At 37.1% G+C, this 23,374-nt stretch overlaps 11 protein-coding genes across 11 annotated transcripts; 8 read left to right on the forward strand and 3 right to left on the reverse strand.

Moving 5' to 3' along the window:
• The first annotated feature begins 44 nt into the window (after positions 1-44).
• B0P05DRAFT_542138 (uncharacterized protein) lies at positions 45-743 on the forward strand. Its single transcript, XM_051578279.1, has 3 exons — positions 45-314; positions 362-401; positions 549-743. The coding sequence occupies exons 1-3, from the start codon at positions 267-269 to the stop codon at positions 614-616; spliced, it is 156 nt and encodes a 51-aa protein (XP_051434833.1). The 5' UTR covers positions 45-266; the 3' UTR covers positions 617-743.
• A 3-nt stretch (positions 744-746) lies between these two features.
• B0P05DRAFT_603981 (uncharacterized protein) lies at positions 747-5,223 on the forward strand. Its single transcript, XM_051583308.1, has 9 exons — positions 747-1,056; positions 1,100-1,168; positions 1,233-2,662; positions 2,708-2,904; positions 2,966-3,156; positions 3,217-3,396; positions 3,444-3,938; positions 3,994-4,491; positions 4,541-5,223. The coding sequence occupies exons 1-9, from the start codon at positions 814-816 to the stop codon at positions 4,811-4,813; spliced, it is 3,576 nt and encodes a 1,191-aa protein (XP_051434834.1). The 5' UTR covers positions 747-813; the 3' UTR covers positions 4,814-5,223.
• Positions 5,224-5,474: 251 nt separating this feature from the next.
• B0P05DRAFT_470474 (uncharacterized protein) lies at positions 5,475-6,657 on the reverse strand (the record flags this gene model as incomplete). The annotated part of the gene is made up of 3 exons (XM_051574555.1): positions 5,475-5,754; positions 5,802-6,483; positions 6,528-6,657. The coding sequence occupies 3 exons, from the start codon at positions 6,655-6,657 to the stop codon at positions 5,475-5,477; spliced, it is 1,092 nt and encodes a 363-aa protein (XP_051434835.1).
• A 1,197-nt stretch (positions 6,658-7,854) lies between these two features.
• B0P05DRAFT_542144 (tetrapyrrole biosynthesis, uroporphyrinogen III synthase) lies at positions 7,855-8,709 on the forward strand. The gene has a single exon (XM_051578280.1). The coding sequence runs from the start codon at positions 7,895-7,897 to the stop codon at positions 8,663-8,665; it is 771 nt and encodes a 256-aa protein (XP_051434836.1). The 5' UTR covers positions 7,855-7,894; the 3' UTR covers positions 8,666-8,709.
• A 788-nt stretch (positions 8,710-9,497) lies between these two features.
• On the forward strand, positions 9,498-11,231 carry B0P05DRAFT_614268 (uncharacterized protein; the record flags this gene model as incomplete). The annotated part of the gene is made up of 4 exons (XM_051583403.1): positions 9,498-10,401; positions 10,449-10,742; positions 10,792-11,047; positions 11,227-11,231. The coding sequence occupies exons 1-4, from the start codon at positions 9,808-9,810 to the stop codon at positions 11,229-11,231; spliced, it is 1,149 nt and encodes a 382-aa protein (XP_051434837.1). The 5' UTR covers positions 9,498-9,807.
• A 1,689-nt stretch (positions 11,232-12,920) lies between these two features.
• Positions 12,921-13,433, forward strand: B0P05DRAFT_470399 (ribosomal L28e/Mak16; the record flags this gene model as incomplete). Its single annotated transcript, XM_051574550.1, has 3 exons — positions 12,921-13,061; positions 13,109-13,285; positions 13,335-13,433. The coding sequence occupies 3 exons, from the start codon at positions 12,921-12,923 to the stop codon at positions 13,431-13,433; spliced, it is 417 nt and encodes a 138-aa protein (XP_051434838.1).
• Positions 13,434-13,621: 188 nt separating this feature from the next.
• On the reverse strand, positions 13,622-16,781 carry B0P05DRAFT_579386 (PGAP1-like protein-domain-containing protein; the record flags this gene model as incomplete). Its single annotated transcript, XM_051581921.1, has 7 exons — positions 13,622-13,832; positions 13,877-14,115; positions 14,174-15,162; positions 15,208-15,660; positions 15,720-16,460; positions 16,509-16,665; positions 16,713-16,781. 7 exons carry the CDS (start codon positions 16,779-16,781, stop codon positions 13,622-13,624), a joined length of 2,859 nt encoding a protein of 952 aa, XP_051434839.1.
• Positions 16,782-17,953: 1,172 nt separating this feature from the next.
• On the reverse strand, positions 17,954-18,595 carry B0P05DRAFT_470176 (thiol peroxiredoxin; the record flags this gene model as incomplete). The annotated part of the gene is made up of 2 exons (XM_051574539.1): positions 17,954-18,315; positions 18,364-18,595. The coding sequence occupies 2 exons, from the start codon at positions 18,593-18,595 to the stop codon at positions 17,954-17,956; spliced, it is 594 nt and encodes a 197-aa protein (XP_051434840.1).
• Positions 18,596-19,765: 1,170 nt separating this feature from the next.
• On the forward strand, positions 19,766-20,717 carry B0P05DRAFT_542153 (CAP domain-containing protein). Its single transcript, XM_051578281.1, has 2 exons — positions 19,766-19,939; positions 19,988-20,717. The coding sequence occupies exons 1-2, from the start codon at positions 19,802-19,804 to the stop codon at positions 20,630-20,632; spliced, it is 783 nt and encodes a 260-aa protein (XP_051434841.1). The 5' UTR covers positions 19,766-19,801; the 3' UTR covers positions 20,633-20,717.
• A 1,271-nt stretch (positions 20,718-21,988) lies between these two features.
• Positions 21,989-22,485, forward strand: B0P05DRAFT_542156 (NADH-ubiquinone reductase complex 1 MLRQ subunit-domain-containing protein). The gene is made up of 4 exons (XM_051578282.1): positions 21,989-22,101; positions 22,151-22,158; positions 22,218-22,309; positions 22,363-22,485. The coding sequence occupies exons 1-4, from the start codon at positions 22,013-22,015 to the stop codon at positions 22,423-22,425; spliced, it is 252 nt and encodes an 83-aa protein (XP_051434842.1). The 5' UTR covers positions 21,989-22,012; the 3' UTR covers positions 22,426-22,485.
• Positions 22,436-23,321, forward strand: B0P05DRAFT_542158 (ribosomal protein S11-domain-containing protein). The gene is made up of 3 exons (XM_051578283.1): positions 22,436-22,607; positions 22,662-22,824; positions 22,955-23,321. The coding sequence occupies exons 1-3, from the start codon at positions 22,605-22,607 to the stop codon at positions 23,236-23,238; spliced, it is 450 nt and encodes a 149-aa protein (XP_051434843.1). The 5' UTR covers positions 22,436-22,604; the 3' UTR covers positions 23,239-23,321.
• The last annotated feature ends 53 nt before the right edge of the window (positions 23,322-23,374 follow it).

Below are 23,374 nucleotides of genomic sequence, written 5' to 3' on the forward strand. Positions count from 1 at the left end.
GAATTGTTTACAAGTGTGTGCCCAATTCAATGATAATTGAAAGGGGAAAGAAACCATCAAGGGCAAACATGTCCTCGCCTTTTATATCTTTTTGAGACGGACATTCAACCAAGAAGAGAAAGAAAAAAAATTTTTTTCTCATCTTGATGACATAGACATGCATCTATTCGTGACCAATCAAAGTACGCGTCTTGTTCAACTGTTGATGCAAATGACCTGTTCTGCTGGCGTGAGAAAATACCTCTTTTTTCTCTTATTTCATCATTATGCCCAATCCTCAACTACGTTCTCAAGTTATTTCTCTCTATAAACAAGTAAAAAATGTCATTATAAAAACCAAATAACAAAAAGTAAATAAAAGCTGGTCTATTTAGGCAGAGAATATCCTGCAGGATATTCAAGTTTTTTTCGACCCAAATTAAAAGCAGCCTTTATGAAAAAAGAGACTTGACAGACGAAAAAGAGATAAAAAAGTCGATTGAATTTGGAAAATATATCATTAAAGGTAAGATGGAGTATGAAGAATAGTAACATAAAATAAATAAAAGAACTAGAAACGATGTACTACTTGAAAAAGTACCGTACCTTACGAAAAAGATACAATGATTCAGAATAGACATGTGTAAAAAAGCCTTAATTATGTATGATAAACGATAGGTTACACTAAACTAAAATGCTGTTTATAAATGCATATACATTGCTTCTTGTTGTTGCTGTTGTTATTATTGCATAGTGTAAAAATAGCATTTTTTTTTTATTATTTCTCTTCTCTTTTCTCTCTTCTTTTCTTTTTTTGCTCTTTTATATATATATATGCTACCTAATTCCCGTATTATTCCACCCAATAATAATGCTCGACGAAGATCAAGTTCAGTTATCTTAGATAGCAATACATTTAAGAAAGGGTTTATATCTCGACTATTAACTAAAGATCAACCTACTTCACCACCAATGCCTACTCATGATATCCAAAGACCAAAGTTTGATACTGCTTTAGGAATCCAAAAAGACGAATATCCTAGTTATACACCACGCTCTTCTTCAGAGCATTCTAAGGTAGAACAAGTCTATTATGTTGACTATTCTGACCATGTATTAGTCTTCTTCTATTTCAAGTTCAAAAAATGCATCCAGTGGATTTGGCAAACTGTTTAAAAAAAGAGGCAAGGTAACAAAATAAAATTAATTAAATTAGTGAAACCCTGCAGCCAGAAAATTCTAATTCTAATTAGACTTTGGACGATGACATTTTTCTAAACCAGGAAGCAGACCAACCTCATATTCGTCCCATTCAGCATCAACAGAGCAAAAAGCATAACAAAATCCCACTTGCTCCACCACCAAATTACCCAAGATCAAGAGCTATTTCTCAGCCAAATCAACAACAATTTTTGACTAATCTACCTGATCATTTATTAACAAAACGACCTACTGTTGACCCTATTCTGATTCCAACGCCTTTACCGAACGAACAAGACAAAACTGAGTTGTCTAGTTTAGAGATGCATAAGCCTACTGCTTCTACTTCTACTTCTTCGTTACGTAAATCATCTGGATCTTGTTCTATTTACTCAACATTTGGTGGTGATGAATCCATTTATTCTATAGACGATGATTCTCAACGACAAAGATACTCAAGTAATTCAGTTGCTTGTGAAAGTGAGAGTTCATTTACTACTGTTGTATCTCATCAACAGAATTTTGAAGAAGACGAAGACGAAGAAGCTGATGTGGATTCTATCACAACAACAACAGATGATGATGACGACGATTTTGTAGATGCCACAGGTGTCTCACAAGAAGATATTGAAAGAGAAAAAAGACTGTTGAATCAAACAAGTCATACTGAACAATCAGAAGAGAACAATAGCAGTCTAACCAAACGATTAAGTGGGGGCCATTTTGGAAGTGCAGGTGGACTTGTTGTAAGCATTCAAAAGGGTGAAAGAATCCTCTCTAGTTCTCCACCTGCCCCACCTCCACCTACAATCCCTATCCCTCCTGTACCTCCTATTCCTCAACAACATAACAACAAACGCAAAAATCAGAAATTGCCTGCTGATGATGATCTTGCTAAATCGATGCTAAATTGGAAGCGTCATAGCGGTAACAGTAAACGCTTAAGCGTACGCAGTAATCAACAAACACTGTTTAATGGTGAAGATAAACATGCAAGCACCATTACTGTAGTCGATCTTCGAACAGCCAAACAAGAACGCGAAGAAGAAGGAGAACTTTCCGTCTCTGATAAAATGGCATTGCGCAAGCAGGCAGAAAAAGCATTGTCAGGCCATACAAGTACATTGTCTTTAGACGAATCTTCTTTGTTTATGCCTAAATCGACATCAGCGCCTCATTTACTTAGTTCTTTATCGCTTGATTCTACACTCAAGGCACCACATCAATTATCTGATGAATTCTCAAAAACACTAGATGATGTCTGGAAAACGTCAGATGATACACTTCACTTGTTTGATGATCCTAAGAGTAAAGAGTTACATAGTACAATCAAGATCCATGTTGCAGATCATGATAGTGCCAAGATTGAAGTGGATCTTGAACAACAAGAGCAAGAAAAAATAAAGAATGCAGCCTTATCTTTATGGCACGAAGACGAAACAATTGTAGCAAAAGAGAAAATGGCCGAATGGCTGGGTCAAGGGTAAGTCCATAGGTAAAGCAATATATACTCACTACTTGTTTATAGAAAGCCATTTAATTCTGCTGTGCTATATGAATACATGAAATACTTTGTATTTTCTGACATGCGTCTAGACAGTGCATTTAGAAAGCTATGTAACAAGCTCTATTTCAAGGCAGAAGCACAACAAATTGATCGCATCTTGGAATCCTTTGCCAATCGTTATTGGGAATGTAATCCAAACTGTTTGTTTGGTAGTGCAGGTAAGACAATATTAGAAGAAGAAAAAAAAGAAGAGAGAGAGAGAGGACTTAATTCTTATAGATGTTGTATACGCTGTTGTCTATTCTCTGCTATTGCTAAATACGGACCTACACGTTGCTCAAGGAAACCACACTAGAATGACGCGTTCTGAATTTATTCGTAACACAATGTCAACCATTCGTGACCAGAAAGACGAGCACAATAGCCCTGACTATCGGAACTGGGAAGCTGAAGTAGAATATAACCTCAAGGTATAGTTCCTTTTTTCGACCTACAGAATTAGGGGAGAGAGAACTGACATTAGACTTTAGGAGATGTACATCTCTGTCAAACACTATCAAATTTTGCAACCCCTATCAAGAAAAACAAGCTTGAGTAAAAGAGGCAGTATTTTAGGAAGCCGTCGGGTGATTGGAATCAAACGCAGTGTGAATTCAATTATACGTAAATCAGGCAGGGAAAGTATGCTTATTTTAGACGGACAAGATCAGGTAGGATTCATACGAGCCATGTGTAAATATTGACATTTGGAGAATAGATAATAACAGCTTCACCAACAAGCTTAGCTCCTTCACCACCACCCACTATTCCTCTTCCACCTTCTCCTGCGCCCTTACCGAGAACAAGTATTAGCTCAGGATACACTCGTCCATTAACACCCTCTTCTTCTATCAAGTCACCTCGAAGAGACTCATTTTCCTCTGCCAGTTCAAGCGCAGCTTCTTTAAGCTCGCGATGTGGCTCGCCACATCCAACGCAGTCAATAATGCAATATGTCCCACATGCCACACATCTTTTTTCAAGCCGACCACCTTATTTTAAAGAAGGTCTTGTGATGCGCAAACATTTACTCGAGAATGCAACACAAAAAGCACGCCACCGAGAATGGAAAGAATGCTTTTTAGAAGTAGGACATGAAGGCGAATTGCGTATGTATGCACTACAGGACACAAACGATCATAACAAAAGCCTGTTCCGTCACTCAAGTACGGTACCTCATTTTTCAGACATGAAACAACACAACAAATGGGCTGTAAGTATTTTTAAAAAAAATAAACTTTTTTTTATGTTTAACTTTATATTATTAGACTAGTTCACAACTGATTGGTAAGATTGGATTGAATCATACACTATCAAATCCTTTACCGCCACCGGGATACAACCGACAAAGACCACATGTGTTTGCATTGCAACAGTCGGACGGCGGGGTTTATTTGTTCCAAGTAGCTTCAGCGGAGCAAGCACAAGAATGGGTGATGACTTGTAACTATTGGGCTGCAAGGGAAAGTAAAGAACCCTTGCCTGGTGGTGTGAGTAACATGGAATATGGCTGGGGAGACTGTCTGAATGATGTAGTGATGGACCTGGACGCGATGCACAAAGGCTATCATCAAAAATCGCACTATTATGATAACATGCAAGACCCTGATTCGATTATGATACAAGATTGGATTCCGCCTACGCCAACGATGGTCTCGAGTCAATTAGATGAAAAAGAACAATTTGAAGCACTTCAAAAGCATTTAGTTTATCTTAATAATGAAATTAATTGTCATAGAGATATTAAGAGTAAGATTTTAATCAAGGTAAGCCAACTTTTCTTTTTTTGTTTATTTGTTTACTTATTGTTGTAAGTTTACAAGCAAATGCCATAATTATAACAAAGTCCTAAGTAATTGGGAAGCAAGGTCCAAATATTTATTACACGATATAATCAAATACCAAAACTATTGTGATGCTTTAGAGAAAAGCATTCAAAAGCAACAACAATTGAAGCCTGAAGAGGAACAAACACCTGTAGAAGAAGTGCTTACTTTACACGAAAGTATAGCCACGAGTAAATTAGAATATCAATCAAGCGCTCTAGACTTGTTTAAAGAAATTAATCAAGAACTTCATCTTGTATAATAAAATGTATTTTGGTCATGGTGACACCTTGCAGAAGAAAAGGAGAGATGAATTGCATAAGAAGGTAACAGCGATCTCCTTGAGTTCAAACTCCGTAAGCCCCTTTTGAGTATCCGACTTCGAAACAATGTAACCATGGGGGGTTGCAGCTTGATGTCGGTAATACGGATCCAAGAACAATAATAGGAGTGGAGTTTGGATAATGAAAACTCGTTTTATTTTCTTTCTAATCAGTAGATCTAGTATAGCCAAGTAGTTTTTTTAAAATAGCACTCATTTCTTATTGGCTCGCAACTTTCTTATCTTTGTTACATTGCATAGCACTAAACAATAGGTAATTGTCAAAAAGATTCGAGGCACATCTCAAGTGCACGGTCACTTGACTTGTTGCTTCAGTATATTATTGTCCCACCTGTCAATGTGAATGTATATATGTATTTTATTGAAATGCTAAGAAAAGAAACAAAGGATAAAAGAAAGAAACAAAAAAGACAAGGGGAGAAAAAGAGGGGAATAAGCAAATGCAAAGAATTCTTCGTGTGTGTGTGTATATATGCGTGTGTGATTGTGATGCTATATGGAATTGTGTTTGTGTGTGTGTATATATATATAGAGAAGATGTCATGATAATAAGATCTACTTAACAGCATCATCAGGTAGCTTATTTTGAGCCACGCTTGACCCTCTTTTGATTGTTGCGATGAAAGACATCGTGCATGTGAAGTGGCGTATGAACTTCACTGACTGATCTAGGTCTAACATTGCCAGCAGTACCATGAGGAACAGGAGTAGAGGGGGGAGAAGAGGAGGCGTTGGCTCGACGTGGACAGTAACGGTATTCAGGGAATGCTTCTCGATGAGCAAGCTTTTCTTGTTCTGCAAGACCATGCCATGGTTTCTTTTCATTTTCAGTTAATTTACTCCAACGACGAGAAGCACGCCTAAAAAGAAAGTTAGTTGGTTTCTAATGATATAAGATAAAGCTTACTTGGAGATTTCTTCTGCTCTAAGAGTAGGGTCTTGAGATTTAAGGGCTTGTCCGTAATGACAACGAAAATGAATCCAGGCATTACGAGGTCTTTTGATATGAGCGTTCTTGGTCAAGAACATACTTTGGTCAACATTTGACTTTTTATATTCAACTTGGAAGTCATGTTCATCAGAAGTAGTAGAGAAAGCATCGTCTTCTTCAAGGACACCAAAGGATCGTTTGATACCGGCATTTGTGTTTGATTGAATGGATTTCAAGAGAGTCTTGGCTACTTGAGAACCAGGGTGCCTATGGGCAGCAGCGGCCGCAGCAGAAGCAGAGGCAGCAGCCATAATAGGTGACATGGGGGTTGGTATCATATTATCACTGTCTTTGTATTCATTGTTGGTGGATGGTATATCTTTTTTGTAGTTATTTACAGGACGCGAACAAGATCTGCGTGGTATAGGGATTTGAAGCTTTGGTATGATTGCTTTGTTCTTAAATACTTTGAATAGATCCAACGAAAAGAAACCTGTTTGACATTGAGGGCTTTGCAATACTGGTTTGGGCTCCAAGAAAGGTGGTGGTTTTACAAGATGAGGAGTAAGAGAAGAAACAGAATGAGCAAAGTGTCCATCTGCACCCAAAGAAGAGAATTTTTTTAACTTGGGTGAGTCTGGAGAAAGTGGTCTGTTGTCTAATAGAGTTTGAGTTTTAACATAACGAATATAAATATTTTACCTGTTGAATCACAAATATCTAAGATGGGAGCTAGTTCAATGGGAGACGCTGAGGAAGGTGGAGGCGTGGGGACAGGGTATCTTCTTTGATGCTCATGTAAATAAGAGACATCTTCCTTGGGTGAATACATATAAGGTGAAGAGGGACGGTGAGAGATAGAAAGCATTTTGTTTGAATATATATATATATATTTCTTTATAGGTAGATTGGTATATAGGGTGAATAAGTGGTATATATATATATATGTTTCTAAAAGGCCTTTTTTGGGGATAAAAGAATATGAAAAAGAGGATAAGATATAAAAAAGATAAGTATAAGTTATAAATATAAGGAAAGAAAAGAGAAGAAGGGATGAAAAAAAGAAAGAAAAAAAGAAAAGCGTTAAAAAACCATTAAGGATCTATCTTTTTCTTTTTCGTTTCTCTCTTCTCTTTTTATTTCTTTTTGTTCTGGCTTTATTCTTTGCTCTTTTTTTTTTGGACTGGGCTCAACTGACTTTGAATTATTTTTTACAGTATGCTTTTTTGTACAATGGCAAAAAAAAAGAATACAAACAAAAAACGCATTGCATGTCTCCTCCCATTTTTATATATTGTTTTATTATACAAGTTTCTTGTTGTTGTTGTATTGTTTAAATAAGCTTACACAAGCTAACAAAAGGAGAACAAGAAGTTATCATTAATTCTTTTGTAACCTAAAAAGATAGTAGGAGTGTAGGAGTCATAAAGATAAAATGCAACATACACACACACACATACACACACACACACACATACATACACACACATCTGATTTCATTGTTATCCTTTAACTTTTTTCTTCCTTTATTGTTGCCCTTTTGTCATTTACCCCTAGTTACTAAAAAAAACGTATAATGAATTGATTCTTTTTTTACTTTTTGATTCATAAAGTATCACTTTTTTTTTTTTATCAATGTAACAATACTTTTGTCTGTGCCACAAGTAAGAAGACAAGACACTTCCGATCAAGAAATAAAGTTTTTACTAAAAAAAATAATTTCAATTCCACTCTGCGTCTGTCTCGTTTCTGAGACAATGAACCAATTGTTTCCATGTACTAAAATGCGAACCAGACAAAGTAAAGTTGCCATAAACAACTTAGTCCAACTCCTCTTTTACTCCCCTCACTTCTTCTTTGTTGTTTATTTGTTATAACGTCACACACTTGTATTGTAATGTTGAGTGTCGTTGTGTAACCTGTATTCCTTTTTTTAAATTGATTTCGGAGTGTCTCCGACAGGTGAATAAATTACAATAATTAAAAACTCCACTCTGCTCCCCAAAAATGGATGATTCTCTTTTTTGCTTTTCTCTTGATATTTATATATACACACACGCACGCGTAGGATGGAAAAAAAGCGTGTCATTTTATTTAAAAAAAGCGACGATGCATATCGTAATTTATTTGAGAAACAATACAAACCCGATTTCATTCCGGTGTTAGACCATGCTCTAGATAACGTTGAAGCACTTGCCATTATCTTAAGCCAAGGTCCTCAAGACTGCAAGGGTCTTATATTGACTTCGCAGCGCTCAGTAGAAGCAATAAATCAGGCGTACAACATATGTCGAATGACCGATAAAACGCACGAGGAATGGAATACATTGCCTATTTACATTGTAGGTCCAAAAACAGCAGACGTATTAGCACAGTCCCCTTTATTTCAAAGTCACGATCATCGTCATTGGGTGATAGCACCTCGAGCATCCGAATTAATCAAAGATTTGCTAAACTCCTCACATTATTTGTTTCTGGCGGGCGATAAAAGACGCGATTTAATACCCGAAGCACTACATGAAGCACATATTCCGTTTCATGAAGTTCAGACATATGCTACATGTCCACACCCAGAATTAAAAAATCGTATGAAACATCTTGATTACCATGAAGGGGAATGGTTAGTGTTCTTTAGTCCTTCGGGAATCAAGTTTATAAAGGACGCAAGCCCAGATAGCATGTCAACATTGTTTGGTGGTTTGTTTCGCATTGCTGCCATTGGTCCAACAACAGCGGATTTTATCACAAAAGATTTAAACTTTCAAGTCGATGTCGTGGCTGACAAACCGGATGCGGAGCACTTATTTGATGCCATGGTTCAGTTTGATACGAATCAATAAAATGCTGCATATATACATATATACATACATATATACATATATATATATATATATATATATTGGGTCGAAAAAGACAAGTTCCTTTTTTTTATTTTCTAAAATTGTGTCTCCATCATATGCAACATTTAAAAGCTTAATTGACACACTTGTCTTCGTTGTTATTTGAGTTGAAATAGAGTAGTACAGAAGTATCAGTGCATCGAGAAACAAGAAATATGCCGTTTCATACTAAATCTACATAGCATAACCTCTTAGAGTTGTATCAATCAAAGCACAGTAGAAGAAAAGAGAGATAGCCTATCTTTTTTCTTTGCTTTTGAGGTTTGATAAATTCTCTCTGATAATCTATCATTTTTTTTTGTTATTGTTGTAATTGCAGTGTATTCTGTAGCTTTTTAAATTACTACTTTCTCCATGTGCTCTCTAATAGCGCTTAGCCTATTCCTTTATATAAAAGGAGATTATTGGCTCATTTCAACAGCAGTGTCTGCACTAAAATATTATTTTTGGAGAAATAAAATTAGCAGAAAAAAGGGAACATACGTTTATTGATGCATCCCAAATTCTACGTTGACGCGAACAACAAAAGACAAGCAACTCAAAAGATATACAACAGACATCAATACCAAGCGATTACCCCAAAGCTTTTGCTATCAAGAAGATACATGCTTTTATTCGCAGCTTAATATGCTGAGCCTCAAGTCTTGGCAATCTCGGTAACTTTTTTATATTATTTGATCTACAAAATTGCATTCTCAGTCATAAACGCTCACTCGATTGCTCTATTTTTATTCGTTTCTCTTCTTTCTTATGGAAAAAAAAAAAAAAAGAGTACAGGTACAATTGGGTCAATTCTACAAAACCTGATCATGATTTACCCGTATCTGAAGATGAAAATGGCCTTTTTCAGGTAAAATATTCTATAATTGGATCTTTTTTTGGATTTCAACATATGTTTGTATTCTATTTTAAAGCAAGATCCAACGCTACACTGACGCAACGAAAAATTTTGTGCATTGTTTCTTTTGTTTTCCCTAATCTAATTTACAGAATCTAAAAATATTCATGGGTATATAAGTGTTTCAACTTCAATACAGTAATTAACCATTACTTCCTTTCCTTTCTTTTATTTTTTTTCCAACATGAAGATCACTATCTTAAGTGCCGCTTTGCTTTCGTTGGGTAGTCAATTGGCATTTGCCGCCCCTACTGCTACCACAACTGGTTCTGCTACTGCTACCAAATCTTACATTCCTTCTCATTCACCTGACTTCCCTGAAATGGCCAAGCCTACTGATGTTGTTAGTGAATACAATTATGGTCCTTACAATATGAGTAAGACATTGCCTACTTACACTTTATCTGGCTACCCTGAAACCTGGAAGACGCCCAGTACTACTTCCAAGGAAGTTAAGGCTGCTATTGCAAAGATTGATTGGTCTCTCGTTCCCAATGCTCCTGTCAGAAAACAAAAGAAAAACGGTGACTGGGTCAAAGACACTGACGGACCCAAGGATCCTTACTGTTGGTGGTCTGATACCAATTGTGTTACCCCCAAGATTAATATCCCTCAAGATTATTATACTTGTGGTAGAAAAGGTGATTGGGGTCTTTCTTATGACGATGGGCCATTCAACCTTTATTATGATGAAAACGCAAAGACGGAAAACCGTTACGCCGAGCCTGCTTTGTACAATTACTTGGCTGAACATAACAACCAAAAGGCTACTCTTTTCGTACGTAAATTAACATAGATTCAATCAGCTGATTTTGTTGTATATAGTACATTGGTTCCAACGTCGCTACTTACCCTGCTGCTGCCAAGAGAGCTTTTAACGATGGCCACCATATCTGTGTTCACACATGGTCTCATCCCGTCATGACTACCAAGAACAACCATGAAGTTGTTGCTGAACTCTACTGGACCTTGAAGGCTATCAAGGAAGCTACTGGTGTTACTACCAAGTGTTGGAGACCTCCTCAAGGTGATGTTGATGACCGTGTCCGTGCTATTGCTTACCAAATGGGTCTCAGAACTGTCATTTGGGATGAAGACACTAACGATTGGGACATGAAGGTATATATAGTTTTATTATTTATTGTCATGAATCTCATTATTTTTTTAGGCTCCTGGTGGTGGTAACCTCCCTACCAGTACCGTGGATGGCTACTTTGAAAAATGGATTGAGAACTACAAGTCTGGCAAAGACAAGACTGGTCACGTTGTACTTGAACACGAATTGAACCATGCTACTGTCAACATGACCATGTTCTGGTTGCCCAAGCTTCAAAAGACTTTCAACGTTGTGTCTGCCTTGGCCTGTAACAATGTGACTCAACCTTACTGGGATGAGCAATATGTTTACCCTCTCAATAACACTGGTGCTGCTGCCGATAATACCACTACTAATGCCTCTGCTACTGCTACTGCTACTGCTACTGCTAATGCTAATGCTACTGCTAATGCTACTGCTAATGCTACTGCTAATGCTACTACTGTTGCTGCTGCCAGCACAACTGATATCTTGCTTTCTGCTACTACTATTTCTCTTGCCAATTAGACTAGTTAATTTAAATAAAAATCAGCTCTACATATAATAGAAATCTATGTTAAGAGTACTAAGAAATGTATTACTATAGTATAGTACACTTTTTCTTTTTATCATTGTGGCATTAGTATGATTGTTTTTTCTCTAAAAGCTTATTCAACACTGCGATCTTCTAGCCAAAACTGGATCAGTTCAACCTAAAGATAGACTAAAAAATAATGTGTTTCCTAGAAGAGAATAGGGCTATGTCAGGGGAGACATGCTAGGAGTGTATAATATGCTTTTGTTATTCATTATGGATCTTCTTCGTACATGATTGCTCGTTCCAACATACTATTACTCGACATGGCATTTTTACAATTATAAAAGGAGTAGAAAACGAACAGAAGCAATTAGTTTAAAGTAGATTGATCTCACGCTACATTACATACATTCAATATATTGCAAACTGTTCGTCCTTCAATCTCACAGCTATGAAGAGATTTGTACATCACTCATACTGAGAGCAAGATATCATGTGGTTTACAGAACCTACCAATGTCAGATATCTCTATGGGAATGCAGCTCAGCAACAGTTTCATGGTGATACACTGAGATGTTCTGCATATCCTATGTTTATTTAACCCACGTTTACATTGCAAAGCGCCTATATTTCTATTTTCTTTATATTATTTGGCACTCAAAATAACATAAAATGCTCTAAGGACATCACATTTTATATGACATGCAGAGCAAAAATACTCAAATTAGGGCTTGAACATGCCATTATCTGATGGACCATTACTCGACAACCAGGCTACTAAAATACCCTCTTTTTTCATTTAGAATATGTTCTTTGAAGCCCAGGAATCAAGTGGTACTATCGGTTTGACTGTTTTATGAATGAATTTCTTTTTTTTTGACCGTGGGGGATCCACGGAGGTCCGTGAAAATGAAACAAGAATTTTTGAAATGAGCCAATATAGGTCTGATCCAACCGAAATGAGGTGAAGCCATGTTCAAGTACTTTTAAAAAAAAAGAAAGCGAGTTTACTAAGATGAAATAGATGACTTAATTTGAACATTGCCTTCAAATCTGCATTCAAAGTTCATGTACACTGTAATCAGTACAAAAGAGGCTCTTTTTAGTAAATATTGACTAGTAAGTAAGAACTATTCGATGCACTAAATGTGCAAAAGCTAAGCTCGCTATAATACGTGACACTCTTGAGGTCAAAAAGAATAGATTTGAACACGGTAAACAATGAATGTAATGTAACAGCAGTGTTTCCAAAGTCTTAAAGCCATAAACTTTGTAACTGTCTTGTTTCTATAGCATTCTTGAGGTGCCTTGGATAGTTACTGATCTACCCATGTAACGTTTACTAGAAAAAAGTAATTGTAGACACAGTTTCTGTGTCACTTTTAGCATAAACAGTATTCAATTTCGATGTTCACGCATGAAAGTACAGTCCACTCTTATGCTCATAAGCCACAAGTTCTTATCCAATCAAAAAGGCTATTCTTTTCTAAATTTTTTCACTATAGTGCACCCACCTTAACAGGACTACAGCAGTGGCAAAAATTTTTTTTCTCCCTCTTTCGTTTTTCTACGTATATTTATCGTAAGTGAACAGCAACCCCCCCCCTCTGACACAGCCACCCTGTTTATTGCAGCCCAACAAAGACAGCTATAGTATGAAGATATTAATACCGTTCTATAGAACATGAGTGCTGATTTGGTTTGGGCTATCATCAGAAACAACAACTCTTTCCTTGTTAAGCGTCCTGGTGTTCAATTCTCTTCTGAACCCTCCAACTTGAAGAACATCAACTCTTTCAAGTACTCTGGTCTTGCCAACTACAAGGTAAGCTACATATCCGATAGAACTGTTGAATGCTCACACCTTTATAGTCCGTCTCCATTCTCCCTGTTGCCCGTGGTGTTCGTGTCACTACCCGCAAGGCCAAGAAGGAAAACTCTCCTGCCAAGTCTGCTAACTCTGTTGTCATTGCCAAGACCCGTCGTCAAACTTCCAAGTCTGTTGCTAACTTGATTGCCAAGAGCAAGTACAGACCTGATCTCCGTGCTGTAAGTGATTGACCTGAGTACATCATGATATTCAATGTGTGTTTTATAGGCTGCTGTTGCTCGTGCTTCTGCTATCATCTCTACTCAACAACCCAAGAAGGTTCACGCTAAGCGTGAAGCTAAGGGTCCCCGTGCCCAAAAGAACTAAGTTTCTTTAATGTGTCATTTTTTTAAAACTTGAATAAAGAGATTAAGCTTTGGCAATCCAACCCTGTCTTTGTGTGGCTTGGGTTCAAGTAAGAGCGGAGTTTCTTTATTGATGAACAAAGAGAAGAAAAGGAGAGAGAGAGAGGAATTAGTGATGGGTTATGATTAAATATGTAAAGAGGTGTCTATTTATGAATGTTTTTTGCTAGCGAGTTTGACATGTTCCATCAAATACCGATAAGATAGCTTGCCATAATGTGAGTTTTGAAAATGCAGTACTAATAACCAGATCACAAGATTGTTTGTCAAAAAGTAGATCCAATGTGTGTATTTGATGCCATACAAGAAGGCATACATCACTATATAATACATGATCAAGTAGGTAATCATACTTGCGAATCTATAGAACGTAAGTCAACAAGACATACAACAACAATAACATACCTGTTTGTTTGCCTAGGTATCATCTTTCGATTGCTTGTCAATAGTTCAACATAAATCATAAAGGGTGCAATAGCCAACACACTATGATCTGATGAAAAGGGTACAAACCAATGCACTGAAATATTGCGAATCCAGACCAATAGAATTGGTAGATTGAAAGGCAATAAAGTAAAAAATAAAAGTAAAAGAGACAGCATGTAATTGTATCTATTGGATCTTTTCAGTTCTATTCTGTTTGTCTATCGAAGCAAAAAAAAAAAAAAATGAGTGAATGTTACTATGGTGTTTCGTTCTTACATAATAAGGTTTGGATCGTACAAGGGAGCGAACACAAGTGGCAATTTGTACGAGGAATGCAACTACAAAGACAAATTGATAGGGAATAAATGTAGCCACTAATAGAAACAGCACAAGTGTCGTGATTGCTCTACGTTGAATTTGTTGCTGTCGTGTTTCCTGAGTGCGATAAATAGGCCAGATACCAAGACCATGTTGTTTTAACAAGAAGGTAGAGACATGGGCAGCGAATCGAACCATTCCTTCTACCATCAACCATAAGAGACTTACGATACCCATACTTAATGTCAGACCAGCTAAGGGGATCCACCAAAAAAATGGATCTGTATTGCCTGACATGATATCTTGCCATGCAATTTTTGTGGAAGGCAAGTACCAAAGATCATCAAATGTATAATAAGTAGAAGGTGAAGCAGATTGTGCAATACTGCATAATGCCACACTGATCATGACTACAGGCAAAGATCGCCTAAGACAAAATGCAAGTCCTTGGCCAAAATGAGGATAAATGCCTGAATCATTATAACACTTAATTTGAGCAGCAAAGACAAGCATGACAATAATAAATGAAAATGTAGCGAGCATAATACCATTTCGAAAGCCTAATCGACCTGCACTGCCATACCAATCAATCGAAAGTTCAAGTTGTAAAGGTTCAGGACACACAGGGTCCATCCATACTTGAAATGAAAGACCATTTTGATCTATGTCTCGAGAGGCACTGACAACAGAAGCAAAGGCTGTACGACCATGGATCGATATTTCAGTTTCTCCTTCTCGATTACCCGCTAAATTGACATAGAATTTAGATTCATGCATGGTGGAGATAGACTGTCTCAAGAAAGGTGCAAAATGAGGTTGATAGAACTGACAGTTGGGCCTTGATACTTTTAGATGATAAGCTAGAATAGGACTTTCAATAGAGGGAATGCGAATCGAAGTAAATAATCCAGGACCTGTTTTGACATGAACACCTTCTAAAGCAATAGCTACAAGTATGTTAAACATATCATTCATGTATTTGATGATCTTACAAAGCATGGATTGATGTATCACTTGGTTGTTGTTGCTCTTCTTAAAAGGCTCTGCAATTAAAAACCCTTGGTTGCTTAATCCTCTATCGATAATGGCAAGATAAGGATAAGCACCCATTTCACTAAATTCGATACTGGCAAATGAAAAAGTGTTGCCAGAGAAAGGATGGACATCATCTTGTGTCGAAGCTGGTATAGGGACTGCAATTGGATTAATAGATCGACACATAAAGTGAATCTTGTTGTCATTTGCTTCTCTATGAGAACAGAGCAAGAGTTCAAATCTTTCTTTAGAGTCTATTTGACTGTTTGATAAGATAGCAAAGGCATCTGCATTAGCAACAGTAGGCATCAAAGTCATTCTGGCAAAGGAGTCTTGTTCTATATTCAAACGCTCTCCAGGGTCCAAAAAGAAAGTTTCGGATGATTCAAGGCTAAAGAAACTAAGGTTACCTATTCCCCCGCCCTATGATGTTAGTGATCTGGCTTTTGGTCTATATATTCTCGTTTACCTAGTTGAAGATCAAGACCATCGCCTTTACGATCCTCAAGACCACTCAAGAATGCATGGCGTAAGATTTGCATTCTTTCTTCCAAGGGCTTTGTCTGTGGACCACGACGCACATCCACTAAATCAATCAATGTCTTTGACACCACTTTGACTAACTGGTTACATGTCAAGATAGAGACATGGCCTGCACCAGTCCAGACATGCGGCACAGCTGTTGAAAAGACAGTAAACCCATGTGTATGGGGCACAATGGAGCCAATGTCAGTAGAGTCAGAACATACAGTATTGTCCAATGTACCGCCTGCCATAGACACAATTGAAATATCTCGAAGGGATGCTATTTGATGATGTTTGGTATTCATATGATGATGCTCGTCATTGTCATTGACAGGTGTGTGTTTAGAAAACCCTTCTTGCCAAAACTGGTTAATATCGTCATAGAGTTTAGAAATCTTCCAGTCAAACGGAACTGGTGGAAGCATATGAGGTGTTGACATGGTTAAGATGGTATTGATAGTCCCATGTTGATAGTTGTTCATGGTGACCATCGTACGTGCTACAATACCACCCATGGAGTGCCCAATAACAATGACTGAAGTAGGATCAGGCAATTTCATATTTGTATCATATTTGCGTGTTTGTGGATATAATTTGAGGATGTAATCAATAGCATCATTCAGGTATTCTGCTTGTTCTAATATGGATTGTCCATGTAATGCTGAAAATTCTTCGTGAAAATCAACTAATAAAAGAAAGTGATGAGTCAAGCAACAAGGCATATCTATTTTACCTGTAAAAAAATCAAGGTTTCGGACGCCATTTTGCCATCTATCTGCATCTTGAGCATAGTTTCTATAATAATAAAATGTGGACTCTGCTGCTATTGAGCGTACTTGCTTGTAACTACCAGCATGTCCCGGTATAAACAAGACGGGAACACCTGTTGGCTAATAAATAACATTAGCCTCATCGTTATAATTGTTTGATTATTTACTTGGTCACTAAAATCTACACCTTTTTCTCGATACAGATACAAGCCATATTTGCCTGCAAACCGAGTCATTTCACTATCAAATCCTGTTTGTTTGATGTATTCTGGTCTCATATAACTTGTTTGACAGCCAGAAACATCGCGCTGATGGTTCTGTAGACTGTCTAACATGACATATATGCTTCCTAACGAGAACAAAATCAAAGCCAATATGACAAGCTGGCTTGTTTTAAGCATCCTATATAGACGTGGTAACATCAAGTTACGATTGTGATTAGGTGAGGTAGGTGAAGAAGGTGAAGACTCGGGCGATGACATTGGTTTTAATACATTGCTGTTGGTTCGATCAATCTTTAAATGAGGAGGTTTGACTGATGGGGCTTTTTCTTCTAGTGAATCAGTATCATTCATGTTCTTTTTTTCTTTCTAATTCACTAGAGACAAAAAGAGAGAGAGTGCTGCAGAACAAAAAAGAGAAGAAGGTGTGTACTTTCTTTGTTCTCAAAATAATTAAAATACTAAAGAAAAAAAAGTGTATCACTTGCAGACCCATAATTGTTAGAAGTCATTCAGCCAATGAAATATCTTTTTGTACCTCGCAACACAATAGCAAATTCTACAAATAAGGAAAATTTAAATGAATTCAAGTGGCAACAAAGGCAATCAAAAAAGGTGCATTACTCTTTATTCATCCCCCAAAAAAAAATAGCATGAATATGCATTTGTTGCTATAGAAACTGCACCTGAACCAAAACAATAGGCAGGAAAAAGCATTCAGATAGCGATGAGCATTGTTGCAATCAATTTATTATTGCTTGGCAGAATGCCTTGGCTTACGGATGAATCCAATCTAGTTTGCATGAATTTAAGTATGTTTTCTCTGCTTGAGCATCACTCTTTTTTTTTCTTACTATCTAGAATATAAAAATCTTCATGAATGCATTTGCGGGCTTTGAGGAGGCTGTTCTTTTTTTTTTTTCTCTTCAGCCAATGCACAGTCAACTCAGGTAAACATTTGTATGACAGAGAGCAATTGTATACTGATCCTTGAATGTTACTAAAGATGTCAGGTACTATGGTTTTTAGGGATCATTTCGTCTGATAGAACCTGATTTTGGTTTTAAGAGAGAAAAGAATCTTTTTGACATGGTATGGCTTCCTATACATGTATAGCTTAAAAGAATATCTGTTGAATGATAAAGTGAAATGCAGTAAGTGAAGCTTTTATTGTAACACGAATCAGATCAATCATCGTCAGCAAAGTAAGCCTTTGCCTTTTCCTTGTCAGGAATAATAGTTTTACCACCTTTATTCCAATTAGCAGGACATACTTCACCATGCTTGTCAGTGAACTGGAAAGCCTCCACCAATCGGATGGTCTCTGTAACACTTCGGCCCACAGGTAAATCATTGATAGTGATTTGTCTTATAATGCCCTTTGTGTCAATAATGAATAAACCACGCAAAGATACGCCTACATCTTCAAGATAGACACCATAGTCTTTAGCAATCGAATGCGTTGTATCTGCAATAATGGGAATATGTGTTTCTACACCCAAACCACCTTGTTGGCGAGGTGTTTTTATCCAAGCATGATGGACAAATTCTAGTATCTGAAATCAATATAGAATCCACAGTATCTTGTACGTCTTACCAGAGTCGCATGAAGCTGCCATAAGTTGACAGTCTAAAGATTTGAACTCTTCAATGGCATCGTTAAAAGCAATGATCTCAGTTGGACAGACAAAGGTAAAGTCCATAGGATACCAGAATAAAATAACGTATTTTCCCTTATAGTCATCAAGAGATATATCGTCGACTATTTCACCGTTGCGAATGCCTGACGCTTTAAATTTGGGTGCTTGTTTTTGAACTTGAGCGACCATGGTATGTGATCAAAGTGGAAGGATTACGTAGTACACGACCTGCTTTCGTTTTTTTTTGCTTTGTTGGAGCGGCACTTGGAAATAGGATTTGCCTAAATTTTTCTGGTCGAGATCTTTCTTTTAAAAAATAACAGATGCTTGCTCCTATCAAGGACAATATAGCATTCGTTGTCAGTGCATAATTGTACGATACAAACTTGAATTATAGACTGAGAATCTCTTTTAAAACAAAGTCTTTTTCTTATACAATACAACAAGTAAATCCGATTTTCCTGGTTCAGGATACAGGTATAAGCAAAAGACTAAATATGGTAAATAAATCACTAAAAGAGAGACAGAGCACCCGAATTCTTATATATTTCAAGTAATTACTTGATTCATTCTCCTCATTAAACCCAACAAAGGCCCTGTTCACGTTGCATCTGAGTTGGCAGAAATCAACACATGTACCCAGTATGATTTGAACATTTGCATTCGCTTATAGATCATTGTCTTTCATATGAGATTGAGTGCATTCATTTAAAGTCAATCAACATCACTTTAATTTCTTTTCATAGCTTAGCCTCCAAACACAATTTGTCTCGTAGAATAATAAAGTGATTGACAAGCTTTCAGAATCATGGTTCTAGAAAGTCAATCTTTTGAGAAGTGTGGCGCGATCTTCAATGTCCATGCATCAATAATCAAGAAATATTGAGCAATTAACTCTAAACTGTGCAAACGAGCATTGCTGCTGTATAACATTGGCATAAATTGTTTTGTGTACAACGTATTCCTGAAAGAAGGGTCTCTCATCTAGAAGGTGACACACAGCGGTTGTTATAAGATTTCAATTAAAGAAAACAAATTAAATAATAAGACCCATACAAAAGACAAACACGTATAATTCAAAAAAGAAGATAAGTTGTCTATGATTTTGTCTTTGCAATGGACTCCTTTTATGGCAGCATATCATCGCCATCCACAACAACAACAAAAACAATGCTGAACAAGCTATTGTGTAGACTATAAAACCGTTCACAATTAATTCCGCTTAAAATACTCGTGGCATGTTCAATAAAAGAGGTTCTACAAGTCATAAATGTGAGGAAATTGGTACGAGCGATTATAGACGAAACTGATTTAGTATAAAAAGAGCGATGATCCTTCAGTTTTTTGCAGATTTCCTCATCCACACACACTTCCAATCCTTTCAATTTAGAAATCATGCTCTTCACCAAGGTTGCTGCTGTTCTCGCCATTACCCAGGTTGTCTTGGCTGCTCCTCAATACTCTTCTAAGGAGCACACTACTACTGTTAGCAAGCATCATGGTAATACCAGACATCATACCCACCATGTCACTGTAAGTCATGGCAAACACAAAAAGGCACACAAAACTAAGACTCATAAGACCAAGGTTCACAAGACAAAGACTCACAAGACAAAGACCCACAAGGCCAAGAAGACCAAGAAGACCAAGGCTCACAAGGCCACCACTACCACTCCTACTAAGGAAGCCACTCCTACCAAGGAAGCCACTACTACCAAGGAAGCCACTACTACCAAGGCTGCTGCTGCTACCACCAAGGCTGCCAGCACCACTAAGACTGTCACCTCTTCTGCTGCTATCTCCACTATCGTTTCTTCTGACTTTGCTCAAAGTGCTTTAGATAATCACAACAAGTACCGTGCCAAACACCATGTTGATCCTCTCAAGTGGAGTGACAAGCTTGCTGCTGATGCCTTGAAGGTTGCCAAGACCTGTGTCTTTGAGCACCAAATCGTTGATAACGAAGGACAATGTCTTGCCATGGGCTGGCCCACAATTCAAGGTGCTGTTGAAGGCTGGTACAGTGAAGTCAAGGACTATAATTACAACAAGCCTGGTTTCTCCATGGCTACTGGTCACTTTACTCAAGTTGTCTGGAAGGGTACTACTGAAGTTGGTTGTGCCTCCAACAACTGTCCCAACAATGGTGGTATGTACATTGTCTGTAACTACAATCCTGCCGGTAACTACTTGGGTGAATTTGATAAGAACGTTTTCCCTCCTTAAATCATAAAATTACCATTTTTATTTTGACAATAAAACCTTAAAGTAACACAGGACATACTTGGAACACTTTTATTTTTTCTGCCTTCAAAATCAGAATTGTTCTTTTTGAACAAAAAAAAAAGCAAATGAGACAGTAATTCAGTGTGGCCATGTCAATCAGAGACATATACCATTGACAACTGTATCAATAGGTGCCAGTTGCATTTCTTGCACACAGAATGTTCCATGATAAAGATATGCCACGTTATACAAAGCATTTAATTGGGCCACAATTGAATGTGATTTTGAGGAGAACAACAGTTTCAAGCTCTACATGAAATCAATGCGTTGATAGACACATACAAATACAATATCCGTCAAAAGGGAGATGTACAAACCAATGCCTTGGTTAAACAAAATTTACTGATTTCCTTACAAAACAGCATAGCCACCTTCTTGGAAAGAAAAGACTTTTAAATCAATTTTAGGAATACAACAGTCGTAATTGGTTTAGTAATCCATACTCAAATATCTGAAAATATGAGGAATAACAAGCTCCGTTGATTCGCTTTAGCATAAATTTCTATCCCGATAATTTCTGTAAAAAACTCGGTAACAAGATATGAGTTTCCGTTTTATCTACGGGGTTTTTTTTTCGTAAAAGTATCAACTCCAAGTCAAAATAAGATGAAATTCTCCCATTGGATACGATGTTTATAAAATAAAAAAAAATCGTTCCCCCTTTTTCTATTTCTTCTTGTTCTTTATTGTTTACCATGTCAGTACCGAATTACATGGATAATGTCATGTCAAGATTTGGGCATCATTTATCACCACAACAACGCTCAATGATTTCAAATGCAATGGTATCTGTTCGATTGTCACCACACCAGCGCTCAATTGCTTCAAGTACGTCAGTTCGTCTGTCTTCACAGCACAAATCCAAAGGGAGAATATTTAAATTAAGAAATGGGAAATAATCATACAGAAGCGTCATTTCATGTCATAAAACACTTTATTACCTTATCCTATTTATTTTTACTTTATTTTATTTTTGGTTTGATAAAAAAATAGCTTTCTATAGTTACGCAAACATGGGAGAGTGTAAACTGGTCAAAATTAACTCAGCAATGCCTTTGGGTGATAATTTATCAATGATATACCAGAGACTGATGAAATCACTAAATAAAGCATTACCCAATAAATGATTTGTTTGTGTAATCATATTCACATCATGTTTACATATCTTCTCAAACTAATTTAAACTGTTATGCGTGCATGTATCTCGTGTGAAGTAACTTGTATGTGTGAGAAAGCCCTGAAAGCTAATTTAAATATAAAAAGGAAAAGACTCATTTCCATCCTTTTTTTTATATATTTCTTTATTATTCAATTCTCAAGATGCCTTCTTTCTTTTCATTCATGCGTAACAATGCTGCTTTAATTCCCCTCTTTGCTATTGCAGGTGCTGGTTGTGCTGCTGCTGTTTCGTAAGTTAACAAAAGGAGTGAATGTGAATTAACTTTTATTTATGTATAGATATCCACGTAAGCTATAGCTTTTAATTATGATTTCAAAAAAGATTCTTATCCTTATCTCTTTTTAGTTTACTTGCTCAAGACGCATCCTGATATTCAAATTGACAAGAAAAACAACCCTTATCCTTGGCAAAGAGTTGAACAACATGAAAATACCAAGGTAAACAATTTCATGTGAATTATCAGGGGAATACTCACGCTTTGTTTGTTTAGTTTTTCAGTTCCAACCCTTCTTTCTTTGAAGGTCGTAGAGGCTTGAAATCACCCAATTACTAACTATATATCCCACATTCTATTTATTCAATAAAGTTATCTTTCTTTTTTTAAAAAAACAAATGGAAAAAGCGGGGAAATGAAGAGTCAAAAGAAAGTGGATTCCGAGCCGGGCATTGAGTATAAATGTAGGTTGTGCTGTAGATAGATTTCACTTTCTCTTTTTTCATCCATTATTCAATATGGTAAAAATAGACACATACCCATCCATCCATCCATGACTTACACTCTCTATCTAGTCCAAGAAGGCTGCTCCTAAGGTCGTTGAAAAGGTCCAACTCGGTCCCCAAGTCCGTGAAGGTGAACTTGTCTTTGGTGTTGCTCACATCTTCGCTTCTTTCAACGATACCTTTGTCCATGTTACTGATCTCTCTGGTCGTGAAACTATCTCTCGTATCACTGGTAAGTTTATAGATACAATGATAAAAAAGGATGCCACACTTTCGAGTGTTGAGCGGCGTGTGTGTTTTATGGATCCAAACCCCCTTACTGACACACATCCCCCTCCCTGTATTCCTTTATGTGTAATTAGGTGGTATGCAAGTCAAGGCTGATCGTGATGAATCTTCCCCTTATGCTGCCATGTTGGCTGCTCAACAAGTTGCTGCCAAGTGTAAGGAACTCGGTATCAACGCCCTCCACATCAAGCTCAGAGCCACTGGTGGTACTGGCACCAAGACCCCTGGTCCTGGTGGCCAAGCTGCCCTCCGTGCTCTTGCCCGTGCTGGTATGAGAATTGGTCGTATTGAAGATGTGACTCCTGTTCCCACTGACTCTACCCGTAGAAAGGGTGGTCGTCGTGGTCGTCGTCTCTAAATTATTATTGTATTTGCATAATAATAAATATAGCATTCTTCTTCATATTTGTACAGTTAATAAAAGCATACATCATTCTAAAATAATTTCTTTTTCCTCTCTGATTGAGATCCATTTGATGATAGTTCTACTAAAG

This window comes from Gilbertella persicaria, assembly GCF_025201335.1.
Source record: "Gilbertella persicaria strain CBS 190.32 chromosome Unknown B0P05scaffold_20, whole genome shotgun sequence".
In the NCBI taxonomy this organism is placed as follows: Eukaryota; Fungi; Mucoromycota; class Mucoromycetes; order Mucorales; family Choanephoraceae; genus Gilbertella; species Gilbertella persicaria.

Coding starts and splice junctions, on each gene's coding strand:
- B0P05DRAFT_542138 (XM_051578279.1), top strand. CDS start 267: ATGCCCAATCCTCAACTACGTTCTCAAGTTATTTCTCTCTATAAACAA. Junction 315..361: donor TTATTTCTCTCTATAAACAA/GTAAAAAATGTC, acceptor AGTAAATAAAAG/CTGGTCTATTTAGGCAGAGA. Junction 402..548: donor ATATCCTGCAGGATATTCAA/GTTTTTTTCGAC, acceptor AATAAATAAAAG/AACTAGAAACGATGTACTAC.
- B0P05DRAFT_603981 (XM_051583308.1), top strand. CDS start 814: ATGCTACCTAATTCCCGTATTATTCCACCCAATAATAATGCTCGACGA. Junction 1,169..1,232: donor TGTTTAAAAAAAGAGGCAAG/GTAACAAAATAA, acceptor AATTCTAATTAG/ACTTTGGACGATGACATTTT. Junction 2,905..2,965: donor CTGTTTGTTTGGTAGTGCAG/GTAAGACAATAT, acceptor TAATTCTTATAG/ATGTTGTATACGCTGTTGTC.
- B0P05DRAFT_542144 (XM_051578280.1), top strand. CDS start 7,895: ATGGAAAAAAAGCGTGTCATTTTATTTAAAAAAAGCGACGATGCATAT.
- B0P05DRAFT_542153 (XM_051578281.1), top strand. CDS start 19,802: ATGCTCTTCACCAAGGTTGCTGCTGTTCTCGCCATTACCCAGGTTGTC. Junction 19,940..19,987: donor ATCATACCCACCATGTCACT/GTAAGTCATGGC, acceptor AAGACTCATAAG/ACCAAGGTTCACAAGACAAA.
- B0P05DRAFT_542156 (XM_051578282.1), top strand. CDS start 22,013: ATGCCTTCTTTCTTTTCATTCATGCGTAACAATGCTGCTTTAATTCCC. Junction 22,310..22,362: donor AACAACATGAAAATACCAAG/GTAAACAATTTC, acceptor TTGTTTGTTTAG/TTTTTCAGTTCCAACCCTTC.
- B0P05DRAFT_542158 (XM_051578283.1), top strand. Junction 22,825..22,954: donor AACTATCTCTCGTATCACTG/GTAAGTTTATAG, acceptor ATGTGTAATTAG/GTGGTATGCAAGTCAAGGCT.